A 17443-nucleotide genomic window follows, 5' to 3' on the forward strand; every position below is an offset into this window, starting at 1 on the left:
ATTTGTCTTCTCATGGATGGAATGATCTTCTGACAGCCCTGAATAATTAATAAGTTAACTACACCCATAAGCTAGTAGAGGCAGTTCTTGGCAAGCAAACACTGGCTCTTTAAGCAGGGCTGGCTCCAGGCACCAGCGAACGAAGTAGGTGCTTGGGGCGGCCAACGGGGAGGGGCGGCACATCCGGATCTTTGGCGGCAATTCGGCAGCAGGGCCCTCGGTCCCTCTCAGAGCGAAGGACCCGCCACCGAATTGCTGCTGAGGAATGAAGTGGCGCCATTGAGCTGCTGCCAAAGTGCCACCGATCATGCTTTTTTTTTTCCCCTTCGCCGCTTGGGGTGGCAAAAAAGCCTGAGCTGGCCCTGTCTTTAAGAACTGGCAGTATCAAAAATCTTAGGAGTACTTTCAAAGCAGACTGCAAAAAACATTATTTAATACATTAAGAACTTCGGACTTGACTAAAAATACAGGCAAATGTAAACCCTGAGGAAATAGCTGTGGTCCCTAAATCTGTCCCAAACACTGCAATAAGAACAATGGCATACTGTCGGAGAGACTGGACAAAAGAGGGAGAAAACATACCAGTGACTGAGATACACCCATATCTTGCCACTGAAAGAGCACTGCTGCCTTCAGAAGAAGACATGACAAATCTGGCACAGAGAGGCCAAATAAAGGCTGTGCAGTCCAATGGACCGTTGCACTTGGGTCTTGAATGACGTCTTATGCTGGGTTTACCTACCACTGAGAAGGTCAAACTGTGAAAAAAGGCCACAGGAAGCAAGGTTAGCCCCACTACTACTTTGATCCAAAAGGGGTGGACCCAAGAAACAAGTCCAATCACTGCTGTGTTTCAACTACTTCCTGGTGGAAGCAAATGACTGAGAGGTTTGGCATGATGTGGGCTCTTAGGAGGCCAACACTTTGACATCCAGCAAAAATGTGTGTCTTGAACGGCCTCAAGTGGCTGATGGACTTAGTTAACCTAGGAGTTGTGCTTCAGGACAACAGTAGAGCCACTCGATTGAGACAATATAATACGCTGTTTAAAGGGTAGCATACTGTACTAGTAAAAAGTTAAAAAACATAGAAGATAATGAATGGAGTACTGCAGCAATTGGGATTAGGTTCAATATTCATTCTATAAACAAAATATTTTGATCAAAATACAACTAAGATGTAGTAGTAAATAAATATATATTTTATACTTTTGTTTTCTCCAAATCAGATGAACCAGCAAATGATGTAGAACAATGAAATCAGAATTCAGGGAAAGCTATAGTGTTTATGACCATGGATAGCTCAGAAGTTGCTGTTTCGGCAGATACAAATTAATGAAGTCTAGGGGGGTAAAAGTTGCCTAAAGAGTATACTTTTAACTGAACACTGAGCAATAAAAAGACCTGGGAGTGATAACAAACATAACCAAGAACGATTTCAAATAGAAAATAAGGATGTACAACAGAAATATTGGATGGCCATAAATAACATCTTAAAGGAATGTATTATATCATCCCCTGAATAACTTATTAGACTACTAGTAGGCTGCAGTACACAATGATGAACACTGGCAGTAAAAAAGAGATCATTGGTGAGATATAAAAGGTACAGAATAGAACAATGATAGAAATGATAGAATGAACTGGTAAAAGGGTGTAATTAGAATAGTTCTGAATTTGATTTGAAGGCGTTTTTCATGCTCTAGGTCTCCCACAGCACTTTACAAAGCACTGAGTTTGCTACTGATAGGATAGTTATTGTGAGGTCTAACATAGCATATTACACATTTGGTGGTAAATAACCTCTATGTCCTGGCCAACATTTCTTCTTTTACTAAAATAGACTTTGATGTTCAAGGTTGGTTGTTATCTTCTACTCTTTCAAAGAGTGCCAAGGTAACCTTAACTTACTACAGACATCTATCAAAAATGTAAAGAATGGATGTCTTTCTAACAGCTCATTTGAAGAGTATGTACTGTGGATGCCATGAAACTGATAGGATAAAAGCTGTTTTGATAGAACACAAGAATCAGAGGTCATGGACTAAAGCTAAAAAATAGCTTTAAAGGAGTTTAAGAGAAATGTTCTACATAAATGTGAATAACCACATTAAAGCAATGTTAAAGGTACGTATTTAAAATCACAATCAATCAGAAAATGTCAAAATTAAGACTCCAGTAACAATGTTGATTCAGCTCCATTGTGTATCCTGTACATTTTATAGTAAATACGAATATATTTATTATAACCTACAAGCTTAACCAGGAACAGACAATGCAATATATCTGCAATACAGCCAATTAATGTTGCTGTCGAAAATGCTATTTTTTTAATTTTCTGACTATTTGTGATTTTAATTTGCAACCCCAACATTTTAATGTACCTTTTGTCATTTCATTTATTTTGCTATTTAAAATTAAAAGGGAAAAAAGACATTGTCTTTGTTTAATTTTACTGTAAATTGTTTTCATTTACATGTGAAATTTACAAAAAAAATTATTGAGGTGAATGGGAAGGGGGAAGAGTTAATTTCCACACTTGCAGATGGTTGTTTTTTGTTTGGCTGGAGACTGTTTTTAACAGGTTTACATTGTGACAGCTCTTTTGTTACAACACAGAGAGATATTTCCTTTTTTGAAAAAATAGTAAAAGCTAGATATTTGGAAAAATCTACTGAATGTAACAAATATGTAGATACCCAATCACGGGATCTTCAGAAAAAATGCACTCTTGTTTTGTTTTCTGTCCCTGATGATAAGACAGGCAGTGTTTTTGGACAATTTTGAAACCTGTGTGTACCAGTGTGATATTTACAATTTCTCTCATATAAATTTTCCCAGCAGACGCTCCTGCTTTGCTCATCCCTTTGCTCAAGGAAGCAGCTGTCCTCTTGCCTGTCAAAATGGGCAGCATAAATGTGCATTGTGATCTCTCAGAGTGGTCATGGGGAGACTAAGGCTTCATTAGGTATTCCTAACTCTTACCAAATTATAATGAGCATGCTCAGAATTGATTTTGAAGTCAGTCGGAGTTGAGGATGCTCTGCAACTGTCAGGAGGTACTTATACCCCATAGGATTGTGCCTTATGTCTATATCAACTTTCAAGTTTCAAATTCAAGCCATTTTTGCTGTAATCCTATTTTTAAAAAATCCTGTCTAAACCAGCCTTTGACTACAATGGAAGTAGAGTTAGGTTAACAATGATTGTGTTTGAAAATAATATCCTAACCTCTGAAAGAAAAAATTGTTTAATATATGAAAACACTAACTAAATAGATAATGTAAATAGACCTAAAGAGGCATCATACCCTCCTTATGTTGGAGAATGCTAATATGTTATTATGATTAGCCTGAAATCTATGGCTGCTTCTGCATATCATATCAACATTTATGCTTCTGCTAAGATTTTCACTTTTTAAAGTAGCAAAGTGATGGTTTGTGTTCAATACTCCCATATTTTCTGAAATAGTCACAGCTACACTAAAAAAACTGGGCAGTTTTTGCAAGCTAAGCCTTGGTCTTCTGACAGCTGGGAATACACAGTTGCACAAGAACATAACATAAGAACATAAGAACATAAGAATGGCCGTACCGGGTCAGACCAAAGGTCCATCTAGCCCAGTATCTGTCTACCAACAGTGGCCAATGCCAGGTGCCCCTGAGGGAGTGAACCTAACAGGCAATGATCAAGTGATCTCTCTCCTGCCATCCATCTCCATCCTCTGACGAACAGAGCCTAGGGACACCATTCTTACCCATCCTGGCTAATAGCCATTTATGGACTTAGCCACCATGAATTTATCCAGTCCCCTTTTAAACATTGTTATAGTCCTAGCCTTCACAACCTCCTCAGGTAAGGAGTTCCACAAGTTGACTGTGTGCTGCGTGAAGAAGAACTTCCTTTTATTTGTTTTAAACCTGCTGCCTATTAATTTCATTTGGTGACCCCTAGTTCTTATATTATGGGAATAAGTAAATAACTTTTCATTATCCACTTTCTCAACATCACTCATGATTTTATATACCTCTATCATGTCCCCCCTTAGTCTCCTCTTTTCCAAGCTGAAGAGTCCTAGCCTCTTTAATCTTTCCTCATATGGGACCCTCTCTAACCCCCTAATCATTTTAGTTGCCCTTTTCTGAACCTTTTCTAGTGCTAGAATATCTTTTTTGAGGTGAGGAGACCACATCTGTACACAGTATTCGAGATGTGGGCGTACCATGGATTTATATAAGGGCAATAATATATTCTCAGTCTTATTCTCTATCCCCTTTTTAATGATTCCTAACATCCTGTTTGCTTTTTTGACCACCTCTGCACACTGCGTGGACATCTTCAGAGAACTATCCACGATGACTCCAAGATCTTTTTCCTGACTCGTTGTAGCTAAATTAGCCCCCATCATGTTGTATGTATAGTTGGGGTTATTTTTTCCAATGTGCATTACTTTACATTTATCCACATTAAATTTCATTTGCCATTTTGTTGCCCAATCACTTAGTTTTGTGAGATCTTTTTGAAGTTCTTCACAGTCTGCTTTGGTCTTAACTATCTTGAGTAGTTTAGTATCATCTGCAAACTTTGCCACCTCACTGTTTACCCCTTTCTCCAGATCATTTATGAATAAATTGAATAGGATTGGTCCTAGGACTGACCCTTGGGGAACACCACTAGTTACCCCTCTCCATTCTGAGAATTTACCATTAATTCCTACCCTTTGTTCCCTGTCCTTTAACCAGTTCTCAGTCCATGAAAGGACCTTCCCTTTTATCCCATGACAGCTTAATTTACATAAGAGCCTTTGGTGAGGGACCTTGTCAAAGGCTTTCTGGAAATCTAAGTACACTATGTCCACCGGATCCCCCTTGTCCACATGTCTGTTGATCCCTTCAAAGAACTCTAATAGATTAGTAAGACACGATTTCCCTTTACAGAAACCATGTTGACTATTGCTCAACAGTTTATGTTTTTCTATGTGTCTGACAATTTTATTCTTAACTATTGTTTCGACTAATTTGCCCGGTACCGACGTTAGACTTACCGGTCTGTAATTGCCGGGATCACCTCTAGAGCCCTTTTTAAATATTGGCGTTACATTAGCTAACTTCCAGTCATTGGGTACCAAAGCCGATTTAAAGGACAGCTTACAAACCTTAGTTAATAGTTCCGCAACTTCACATTTGAGTTCTTTCAGAACTCTTGGGTGAATGCCATCTGGTCCCGTCTGGTTAATGTTGAGTTTATCAATTAATTCCAAAACCTCCTCTAGTGACACTTCAATCTGTGACAGTTCCTCAGATTTGTCACCTACAAAAGCCAGCTCAGGTTTGGGAATCTCCCTAACATCCTCAGCCATGAAGACTGAAGCAAAGAATCCATTTAGTTTCTCCGCAATGACTTTATCGTCTTTAAGCGCTCCTTTTGTATTTTGATCATCAAGGGGCCCCACTGGTTGTTTAGCAGGGTTCCTGCTTCTGATGTACTTAAAAAACATTTTGTTATTACCTTTGGAGTTTTTGGCTAGCCGTTCTTCAAACTCCTCTTTGGCTTTTCTTATTACACTCTTGCACTTAAGTTGGCAGTGTTTGTGCTCCTTTCTATTTGTCTCACTAGGATTTGACTTCCACTTTTTAAAGGAAGTCTTTTTATCTCTCACTGCTTCTTTTACATGGTTGTTAAGCCACGGTGGCTGTTTTTTAGTTCTTTTACTGTTTTTCTTAATTTGGGGTATACAGTGAAGTTGGGCCTCTATTATGGTGTCTTTAAAAAGGGCCCACACAACTTGCAGGGATTTCACTTTAGTCACTGTACCTTTTAACTTTTGTCTAACTAACCCCCTCATTTTTTGTATAGTTCCCCCTTTTGAAATTAAATGCCACAGTGTTGGGCAGTTGAGGTGTTCTTCCCACCACAGGGATGTTGAATGCTATTGTATTATGGTCACTATTTCCAAGCGGTCCTGCTATAGTTACCTCTTGGACCAGCTCCTGCGCTCCACTCAGGATTAAATCAAGAGTTGCTTCTCCCCTTGTGGGTTCCCATACCAGCTGCTCCATGAAGCAGTCATTTAAAGTATCGAGAAATTTTATCTCTGCATTTCGTCCTGAAGTGAAATGTTCCCAGTCAATATGGGGATAATTGAAATCCCCCACTATTATTGGGTTCTTAATTTTGATAGCCTCTCTAATTTCCCTTAGCATTTCATCATCACTATTACTGTCCTGGTCAGGTAGGAATAAATCATAGGAAAAGACCCCTGATGTTTCTGTTTTTTCAAAGTTTAGTGGACTACATTAATTACTTTTGGCTAATTCCAGGGAGATAAATTACAGTAATTGACTATTCTGAACCTAACTCCAGGAGTGAAACTTGGAGGATTCACAATACTGACCTTAGCATTATTTTCTCTTGTGTCTGTTAATTTAGAAATAAAATTAGCACTTATGGACTGTAAGATGTATATGATCTATAGTAATATTAGAGAAATGGCATCATTGGGCCTTTGGTAAAAACCCTTTGTGTCTGTCCCCTCCAGTGCTGCCTGACATTCTTCTCCCGGCCAGATACCACTTGTGGGTACTAACTACAGCTCCCCATACTTCTAACAAGTCTAGAGGCTGTTACTGAATGAGTCCTGTCGGCAGAGCAGAACGCCTGTCTTTAGGAAGTCTTACACTTGTCCCTGTGATGGGTGGAGACCCCTTGAGTTCCCACCAGACCACGGTTTGGGTTGCTTCCCTTCTCTGGCACTCAGAGTCCTTCCCTTGCTTGAGGTATACAAGAGTATAGCCAGACAAAATAAAGGTCTTTCCCCCACCTCCCCCAAGGATGGGGGGGATCAAAGTAAAGAAAGGAAAATGGGGGAAAAGAGTGCTCTTGGGCAGTTTCTCATTAACCTTTTGGAGCCCAGCTTGTTGTCAGGTTTTTTATTGTGCTGATCAGGGTTAGAGTCCATCCTTAGACACCCCTCCTCCTTTTGGTAGCTACAGATACCACTGAGGGAAAAAACTTCCAGCACCAATGCATATGGCAAGCACACGCACCTACAATGGAATGGACATGAACGATCACTCAAAGAAGAACCAGCAGTCTCTGAGTCTTCCCTGAGTTGTCACTCCTTTCTGTGGCAGGTTTCTCTATTTTTAAGGCCAAGCAAGCCCTGAAGGTGTGCCTGGTTAGTGCTGCCTGGACCCAGAAGAGCTCATTGGCTTCCTTCTTTGAAGAGCTTGTTAGCTTCCTCCTCAATAGGGTGAAGGCATGCCAGCTCACATATCCCACTCCTCAAGTTGTAAGGACAGTCTCCAGGCAGGTCACCTCCATCTCCTATTTCGCACAGAAAAAAAATTGACTCTAGTGTTGTCCTTTCTCACCTGATGTTGCACTCTGATGTCGTTGGACTGTAACATGAGACACCACCATATTATATGCGGGTTCAGATCTTTCATGGTATGGAGCCAGCATAGAGGAACATGATCAATGATTAAGGAGAAGGGACTGCCCAGCAGGAAATACCTGAGGGAATCCATGGCCCACTTAATTGCTAATGCCTCCTTTTCTCTAAGTATAGGGCCATTCCTCTGTTCCTCCACAAAACTCCCACCCCCAGGGAAGTCCTCCAAGATGGTCAGACTGACCTAAGCCATGGGAAATCCAGGGGGCAAGTTTGTTGGGAGTTGATTACCTCTCCCTTCCTTCCTTCCCTCCCTCCCTCCCTATAGGGTTTATGACCATGTTGCTTGTGATGTGCCCTCCTTAGGGTCTTCCAACTTCCCAAGGATTACCAGGCTTTGGGGTTAATTCTGCAATGACCAATCTGGACCCCTGTTCACTCGGTGGGCCTGTTCGTTAATAACTTGCCAAAAAATGGCCAATCCAAGCCTATGATTATAGGCTAGGCCAATTTCTCAGCCAGAGCTACGATTATAACCTTGGTATGTGTCCCCGCGGTCAGTTGTAAACATTGGTTGGGGTAAGCATTCACATTGCCATGTATACGCTATAGGTGACTCAAACTTTTAGGACTTCCATCATCTCCTACTAAGGAGGCTTGGACCACTGACCACTGTCTGGCTACAGGTGGAATCCAAGAGTCCTTGAACTCCCTTCCTCTGGACCATCACTGGCACCATCAACTTGGGGAGAACCCTTTTCAATAGGTGGGTTTCTGCAGTCCAGTCCTGGATGTATTCACATTCCATAAGATGGCATCTCTCTTGATATACCCTGTCTGCCCACAGGATTATTAAGTTAACGGGGCTGGCACTGACAGAATCTTTCCTAGCTTGGGGTGAACTCGGCCATGGAATAGTGGCCAGTACCCCCTTCTGCAGATCCTATTTCAGTTGCTTGAGATAACTGGTTGTTTCACTGATGGTCTCATGTCCAAGCCCAAACAACTTGTCCCTTGGATTTCCCATGGCCTAGTGGTCAGTCTGACCATCTTGGAGGACTTCCCTGGGGGTGGACCCCTTGGAGTGCATGTTACTGATTTGACGTTGCCCTCCGAGGTCTCTCTCAGGTCCTACCTGTGTGATGTCAAGGCCCTGGGAAATTCTGCCACTAGCAACCCTTTGGCCTCTAGAAAGCTCTCCATTAACTGCACTGGATCTGAGAAGGTCCTTGGCTGGTGTTGTAGTACCCACTGCTGGTAACTTCGGCAATACTTAAAACCTTGGGATCCAGGCATAACCCAAGGAAGGAAAATAATTTCCTTCAAAAAAAGAAAGAGAAACCCCTCAGGGAGTTGGAGGGGCAACTTCAAACAAGGGCAGGCATGGGGCAGAGATTAAAGTTATCTTGGAAAAAATCCCCTCAAACACTAACAAAAAATAAAACTAAGGAGGTCAATATATAATTACTAAATTATAGGAAAAACTAGTTCTAAAAGCAGACTTGTAAAGAAGTGCACACTGCAAGTTGCTCCATGTGAGGCTGAAGCTATTGAGAAGGAACTGAGGGCAGTTCGCCTGACACTGCCCTATATATACTCAACATGGGGCATGAGGATAACTAGGGTACAGATGCAGACCAAACGAGCACTGCCTAAGTTTCCTCTAAGCTGCGTGGCCAAGCAGCTGCTTATTAAGCGCTGCACAGGTGCTCAGGGCTGCGGTGGGGAGAGATGCCTCTCCCCAAGCCCCGGAACTGCCCCTCATCCCTGGCCCTACTCCAGAGCCCACCCCTGCACACCAACTCTCCTTCCAGCCCTGAGCCCCTCATCCCTGGCCCCACCCCAGAACCCACACGCCCAGCCAGAGCCCTCACCCCCTCACACCCCAACTCTCTGCCCCAGCCTTCAGCCCCCTCCCACACTCTGAACCCCTTGGCCCCATCCCACCACATTAATTTTGTTATGTGCATCCATATGGAGGTGATATGTCACACATCACCTCCATATTGGTGCACATAACAAAATTCATTCCGCACATGGGTGGGAAAAATTAGAGGGAACACTGGGCACTGCTACCAAAATTTTATGATCAAAGTCACATGGGGTACAGGAACACCTGAAATGAAACCCAAGGGGACAATACTCAAAGAAGAAGTCAGTGTTATGCTACAAGCTTTAAGTTTACCCAGAGAAATATGGCCATAAATATTGGGCACATGGCACTTACTTGTGTCCATTTAAAGCTGCGTGGTGTAAAGCAGTGTAACCCGAACTGTCTGTGCAGTTTATATTTGGGCCTCGCCAGATGCTGCAAATAAAACACAATTGTAAAGTTATTGTTCGTAATGGCAAACAAAAATGTTTGAAGATAGGTGAAATTATAATATGAATGTAAAGATTCCTGCAATGTAAGTGGCTAATTTATCAGGCACAAATGATCTAGAAATGCCTTGTATGTGGAAGTGACATATTGATGACATATTTATTTATAAAAATCATTTTGCATATGTTCATCTTATAGCAATCTTGAACTTCATGTAGGGCAATTCTTAAAGATTAATGACTATTCTGTAATTCCAGTCAGATCTCTTCTTCCAGAAATAAGGTTCTGTTACTTGCAATTCTCTACTGAATATATTGAGATACACTGTGATTTCATATACACCAGTTTTTCACCAGTATAATTTTGTTGACTTCAGTTCAGTTACTCCTAATTTATACTAGTGTGAGATTAGTTGTTGCCAATAACCTCCTTTAAAGAGATACTGTCAATTTAAAAATCACACTCTGCCTGTTATATGTACTTCTTGTTTTGACAAATAACTACTAAGATTATATAACCAAAAAATCAGTAAAAAATGTTTTCTCTATTTATTCAGCATGCTAACTTTGCACATTTGACAGTAATTTGTGTATAGTCAGCTTCATTATTTGTCCTTTACAATCAGTTTCCCTGTTGATTACCTGTTATTCACAAAACAATATGGGGGGGGACTTTTTTTAAAGTAAGAAAATATGATTGTAAAACTACAAAAATCAATGCAGTACCTGAAAGTACTTTCAATTCATTTTTAATTGATTAAATTTCAAACTATGTCCCTTTAAATTGTGAAAGCATTTAGTACTATATTACTTTATCCAATACAGACTTTTCAAAAATTAATGTTTTAACTTTCAGTGCATGGAATTATGAGACTTAAGCAGCTGTCCTGGTTCATATCGAGTATGAACATAATTTTCAGCCTTCATAGACAAACAATATTCTTGTTTTATTTCCTTAGGGAATTATGTGCTGTGTTTTCAAAGAAAATGGTCTGAAGCAATTCTGTTAAAAAATCAAATTCTGCGTTTGCTATGATCAAAGTCACCAGATATGGCTGTAAAAATGGCTAGATGTGTCTAAGATTTTTTTTTAAATTCTCTTATATTAAGGTCTGTATTTGTTGACTAGAGATTACCTATGTCCATATTTCAGTCTTTTTTCAGTATTTGTGCCTGAATGATTAGTTAGTTCCAAATTATAAATAATTGTATTTTTCCCAGAAGAATATTATAGCCATTCTGTATAAATGGCACCTTACATTATGGACAGTTTTGATTCTATGAAGTGCTAAATACTTCACCTCCCACTGAAATCAATAGGAATTGAGGAGACACAGCCCCTTGCAGGTTCAGGCTTTAAATGTCTTCTTGGAAGTTATTATGAAGCAAAATCTATTTCTTGGTGTCCTTCAAGAATTATAAAGCTGTATTTCAATTTTCCTATGTTCTAACATTATACATACAAAGCACTATGTCTATTCTTTTTTACCCAGAGATTCTCTCTGTGTATCCAACAATAGGAACTCCAGCCACTTTGAAAATGTTACTCAATGTGTCATGAGAGCAACTTGCAGGTATAAGAGTCACCTTTATCTCTGGACCCTTCAATTAAAATAGTTAATTTCAGCTTCCTGAAGAAGGAAGAATTGAAAGGAATTTTGGCATATTAAAAAATTGACAAAAGAAACATTATTAGATGCTAATTCCTTTCGTCTAAAGATGACATATCCACTAACTTGTCACTGATGGCTGTACTTAGGCTTAGCCTCCAGACAAATCAAAGAACAAAAATTGTTGCCATTCAATAGAAAAAAGAGGGAGTATTTCTAATTTGAAGCTATGTAGAAAAGACCAGACCAAAAATTGTTTTCATTTCAACCTATTTGATTCCTTATTTTTATAGTGTCAATTCAATAAATAGTTGTTCGAGGGATACTAACTTTTCCGCTTTTTTGCTTTATTACTTTCCCTAAAAGTTATCTTTCATTGCTTATTACTTTGCTTTAGAGACAACTGATGAATGATGGAATAATTTAAAAACAAATTCTTGCCATTTAATTTCTCTTCTCTGAAATCAACACATCCATTAGGCTAAATATATCCTTTAAAAGGTGGGGGATGATTAGTAACTGTATTTTTACAGCTATGAATATAGTATTTAATATTTTACTGGTTTTAGGTTTTTTTTACACAACACTGAAAGAACATATTCAAAATACAGCTAAATCTAGAATTATTATTAAGGCCTTTATTCTGAAAACAGTTAAACATGTCCTTATATTTAAGTACATATGTATTTTAAGTACTTGAGATCCATAACTATTGTACAAACTATGTACGCTCAATACAAAACTATTGAAGTCAATAGGACTATTCACATGCTTAAAGTAAAGCACATGCTTGTTTGTAGAATCAGGGCCTATATTGTTAAGGCCAGATTGTGTACCAAGGGTCATAGCTAAAGTTTTCAAAAGTACAGTTGACCAGAGGACAATAATTCCATTTTGCAATGATTTCGAGGTTGCATATTTTTTGTTCTGGAATGGAATTGAAACAAAACCTTTCAAACGTTTTTGTGAAATGAAATTGTATCAAAAAGTCTGGTTTTGGATTGAAAAGGTCAGGTTTTCAAGTCAGGTCTCAGAACATCTCTTGCTCTCTCTCTCTCCAAGTGCCTTCAGAGCTGGGAGACCAGAGAACAGCAGCTGCTGGCTGGGCACCCAACTCTGAAGGCAGTACTGCCACCAGCAGCAGCAGAGAAGTAAGGGTGGCATGGTATGGTATTGCTACCCTTACTTCTGTGCTGCTGCTGCTGCTGGTAGCACTGCCTTCAGAGTTAGGTGCCCAGACAGCCACCACCACTCCCCACTCTGCCTTCAGAGCTGCGTGGCTGTATATGTACTTGTGTGGCAGGAGTGGGGTGGGGATGTAAATGACTACAGGCACAATGAAGGGGGACACGATGAAATAAGTTTGAGAACCACTATATTAGGTTATGTGGAGAGACCCTTTCTTTAAATACATTTTCAGCAGTAAATTATTCAGACACTGTAGATGTCAGAGATGCCAACCTTGCTCTGAAACTTTTAGGGCTGTTTAAGAAAAAAAATAGGGAGGAATTAGGGAGGTGGCTTGGACCTCTCTCTCTCCCCCCACCTCCTCCCCTTCTTTCCCCCTGCAGAAACCAGGACCTCTCTGCCCCAGTCCCCTCCTCTCTCACTTCCCTTGTCCCTGGAGAAACCAGGATTTCTCCCTGCTCCTCTCCCCTCCCATCCCTGTATGTTGCCAGGGGGTGGGAGGTCTGGGCTCCCTCTCCCATTGTGCCCATGACCTCCAGCCCCAAAAAGGGAGAAGGAGAGGATCAGCCCGGGGAAAGCCTCTCTCCTATGCCACCAAGGGACCTTAATTACTTTGGCCAGTCCTTGGCCTTGGCCACTTTCCTGGGATGATTCTAATCTTCTTCTCCCTCATCTCTCATGTTCCCACTTTTCTCCTCTACCACTGCCTCCTCCTGCCCCTCTGGCTTCTCCTCTCCTGCAGACTGCACAGTGAGGGTCTGACAGGAAGCAAGCCATGGCAATTGTCAGTGTGACTTGGGCTGCTGGTTTCACTAGCCACAGGATGCATGTTAAACTCCTCTACATCTACAGCAGTTTGCTGCTAACACAATCCATGCACAGTTTGAACTAAGGGTACATCTACACTACGGGATTATTCCGAATTTACATAAACCGGTTTAGCAAAACAGATTGTATAAAATTGAGTGCGCGCGGCCACACTAAACACATTAAATCGGTGGTGTGCGTCCACGGTCCGAGGCTAGCGTCGATTTCTGGAGCGTTGCACTGTGGGTAGCTATTCCGTAGCTATCCCATAGTTCCTACAGCCTCCCCCGCCCCTTGGAATTTCCGGGTTGAGATCCCAGTGCCTGATGGGGCAAAAATCATTGTCGCGGGTGGTTCTGGGTAAATGTCGTCAGTCATTCCTTCCTCTGGGAAAGCAACGGCAGACAAGCATTTCGCGCCTTTTTCCCCTGGATTGCCCTGGCAGATGCCATAGCATGGCAATCATGGAGCCTGTTTTGCCTTTTGTGACTGTCACCGTATGTGTACTAGATGCCGCTGACAGAGGCGATTCAGCAGCGCTACACAGCAGCATGCTTTTGCTTTTGCATGACAGCAGAGATGGTTACCAGCCATACTGTACCATCTACCATACCATAAATTGGTAATAAGATGATCATGGTTACCAGTCCTTTTGCACTGCACCATTTGCTGCTGTCATAAGTGCCCCTGGCTGAGATCAGCCAGGGGCGCAAAAGCCAAAATTGGGAATGACTCCCTGAGTCAATCCCTCCTTTTTGGTATCTAAAAATAGAATCAGTCCTGCCTAGAATATGGGCAAGTGTACTAGAGAACCACTGTATCATAGAATCAGAGAGCACAGCTGCTCTGTGTCAGATCCCGCAGAAATTATGAGCTCTATGCTATTCACAGGGGGTGCTCCTGCAACAACCCCACCTGTTGATTCCGTTCTTCCCCCAGCCTTCCTGGGCTACCGTAGCATTGTCCCCACACTTGTGTGATGAAGTAATAAAGAATGCAGGAATAAGACACAGTGACTTGTTAGTGAGAAATGAGTGGAAGGCAGCCTCCAGCTGCTATGATAGTCCAGACAGGACATTAAGCAGTGTGGAGGAGAGGAGCCCAGCATCCCGCTGCTAGTCCAGGGGCAATTGAATCTTTTCTTTACACATGAAGGGTGGGGGCTGATGGAGCTCAGCCCCCTGTTGCTATGATGAGGACGGTTACCAGCCATACTGCACCATCTACCAGGAAAAATTAGGTCCAGGCGCCCTTGATCGACCTCACGGATGCTAGTCGGCATGGTTACCAGTCCTTTTGCACTGCCCCATGTGCCAATAGGCTGATGATGACGATGGATATCAGTCATATTGTACCATCAGCCACCCATGGCAGGGGAGGAGCAAGGATGTTGGTGTTGAGTGCTGCAGCATCGTGTCTATCTGCAGCATTCAGTAAAGATAGGCTAAATGCAGTGCCTTGCATGGTGTCAAGTATCAGAGGGGTAGCCGTGTTAGTCTGGTTCTGTAGAAGCAGCAAAGAATCCTGTGGCACCTTATAGACTAACAGACGTTTTGCAGCATGAGCTTTCGTGGGTGAATACCCACTTCTTGCATCCGAATATTCACCCACGAAAGCTCATGCTGCAAAACGTCTGTTAGTCTATAAGGTGCCACAGGATTCTTTGCTGCTAGTAAAGATAGGGTGACATGTAAAAGAGTCAAGAGAGGATTGTTTTCCCTTTCACTTCTGGGGGTGAGTGGGGGGGTGCGTAAATTGCCAAGCTATGCCCTGACCCACCGCGGACATTGTGTTTGACCCTAGAAGCATTTGGAGCTCAGCCAAGAATGCAAATGCTTTTCGGAGACTGCAGGAACTGTGGGATAGCTTGAGTCCTCCAGTCCATGAGCGTCCATTTGATTCTTTGGCTTTCCGTTACGCTTGTCACACAGCAGTGCGCTGAGTCCCTGCTATGGCGTCTGTCTGGAGATTTTTTTTAAATGATTTTGAATTTCGTCTTCTGTAACGGAGCGCTGATAGAACAGATTTGCCTGCCCTTACAGCAATCACATCCACATGGTCCATGCTGGAGCTCTTTCTTTATTTTGATTTTTAACTGCATCGCCACACGTGCTGATCGGAGCTCCACGCTGGGCAAACAGGAAATATTCAAAAGTTCGCGGGGCTTTTCCTGTCTACCTGGCCACTGCATCCGAGTTCAGATTGCTGTCCAGAGCGGTCAGTGGTGCACTGTGGGATACCACCCGGAGGCCAATACCGTCGATCTGCGGCCACACTAACCCTAATCCAATATGGTAATTCCGATACTAGCGCTACTCCTCTCGTTAGGGAGGAGTACAGAAACCGGTTTAAAGAGCCCTTTATATCGATATAAAGGGCCTCTCAGTGTGGACGGGTGTGGCATTAAATCGGTTTTACGCTCCTAAAACCGGTTTAAACGCCTAGTGTAGACCAGGCCTAAGAGAGGAACATCCCCTGACAAAGGGGAGGTTAAGACTGAGAGACTAGAATTGCTGGGCAGTAGCACTGGTGTTTGGAAACCTTCTCTTGCTCAGACAGGCATGCTACAGTGGCTTTAAAACTATGTCATATCTGGGCCACTTTTCTCCCTTAATACTGACCTACTGCTTCAGGATTAAAGCCATTTGTATTGTCCACTGGCATGATGGTGGCATGAGATATTAGACCTCTCTTCTGCATTGCTTTTGGGACAACTCTCAGCACAACCAATAAGTTGGAAACCTAGGCTAAACTGCCATGACACACACAGGGAGGAACCTTGAAGGGGAAAATTTTACCTTTACCTTTTCCTGCAGATTCCAGCTATTTGGATGTCTGCTGGTACAGGCATGCTGGTAGTATGGGCTAGATTGATTTGCTTTGCTGCTGAGAAAAGCCAGTGAAAGGAGTGGTTAAATGGCAGGCTGGGTTAGGCTGCATTGACACACTCACAGACCCAAACTTTATGGAACTTGTCGGAATACAGAAGATCCACTAGCACAGGTAAGCTAGTGTGATGGCTAGACTACTTTTGCTACACTCCTGTACAAAGCCTATGGAAGATGTGATAACATGGTGGGTTGAGTTGAGCCACACTGTTGGAGGGAGCCAGAAAGAATGTAGTCTACTGGCGCAGGCCAGCTGTCGCTATTGGTCAGACCACTCTGCTATGTTGCTGAAGGAAGCCCAAGGGAAGTGTGGTGACATTACAGGCTGGCTTAGGCTGTACTGTACTGACACACATAGATACTGAGGGAGCCAGAATTAGTGCTGATTCAGCACAGAGGATCTTCAGGTTGCCCTAAAAGGAAGGTCAAAAGGCTCCAATTACTGAAAATCTAATTCATTTGACGTTTCCAGCAGTCTGTGAGTGGAAATTCTCACACTCTAAAGCTCTCTGGTGTGTCCAGTAGTTAATTTAAAGCTGTTCTCAGAGTTAGAGTCAATGGTACAGGAGAGCAGTGCTGCAGCAGTCACCAGAGGAAGTCCTATTTCAAAGAAGGAAGGGGAGGAGCATAAATTGCCTTCCTTGTGAAATTAGCAAGTCTAACCCATGAATAGTGACAAAACCAGTGGATACCTATATATGAGAAGCATTTAATAGCTTATGTCTTATGGAAGACAACCCTTTGTCTCTAAAGGGAATGTGGAACAAATCAAGTTACCATTTAGTCTCCAGGAAAGAATATTCCTTGACAGAAGAATGAGTCTTTAAGTGTGTTTGTATTTAATACTACTCAAACATGCTATTCCATGTGCATTTAGCAAACAGAAACTTTTCACAAGGTTTTATAAACATTAGTAAAGTCTGGAAAATCTTGCTGTTAACTAATTTAAGAGTGAGTTTTATGAAATTTATTGAGCCTGTCCTAGTACTTTTAAAATATAATGAAATTGTAGTTTTATTTTATGAAGCAAATTTCCTTTTTGGAGACTTTACTTTTTTCAAGGAAGTAAAGCTTTAATTGATGCTGAATAAAAACTGTGTAATTGAATCCAACAATGAATTTCTCCTATTAACTATTTCCTGAAGAGAAACAAAAAGGAACTTAATTGTGTTTCTTGTGCTGCTTCAACTGCATTGGCAGAAATATGATGACTTTTTATGTCATTTACTCTTAGTG

General features: G+C 41.8%; 1 protein-coding gene across 2 annotated transcripts in view; it reads right to left on the reverse strand.

Moving 5' to 3' along the window:
* Positions 1-17443, reverse strand: part of ANKS1B (ankyrin repeat and sterile alpha motif domain containing 1B) — a 764239-nt gene that overhangs the window by 647115 nt on the left and 99681 nt on the right. For both annotated transcript variants that reach the window (XM_044981810.1, XM_044981801.1), the window contains exon 2: positions 9620-9700. In XM_044981810.1, the coding sequence (XP_044837745.1) occupies positions 9620-9700 (81 nt within the window). The remainder of the gene's footprint in view (positions 1-9619; positions 9701-17443) is intronic.

Source organism: Mauremys mutica, chromosome 1, assembly GCF_020497125.1.
Source record: "Mauremys mutica isolate MM-2020 ecotype Southern chromosome 1, ASM2049712v1, whole genome shotgun sequence".
NCBI lineage: Eukaryota > Metazoa > Chordata > Testudines > Geoemydidae > Mauremys > Mauremys mutica.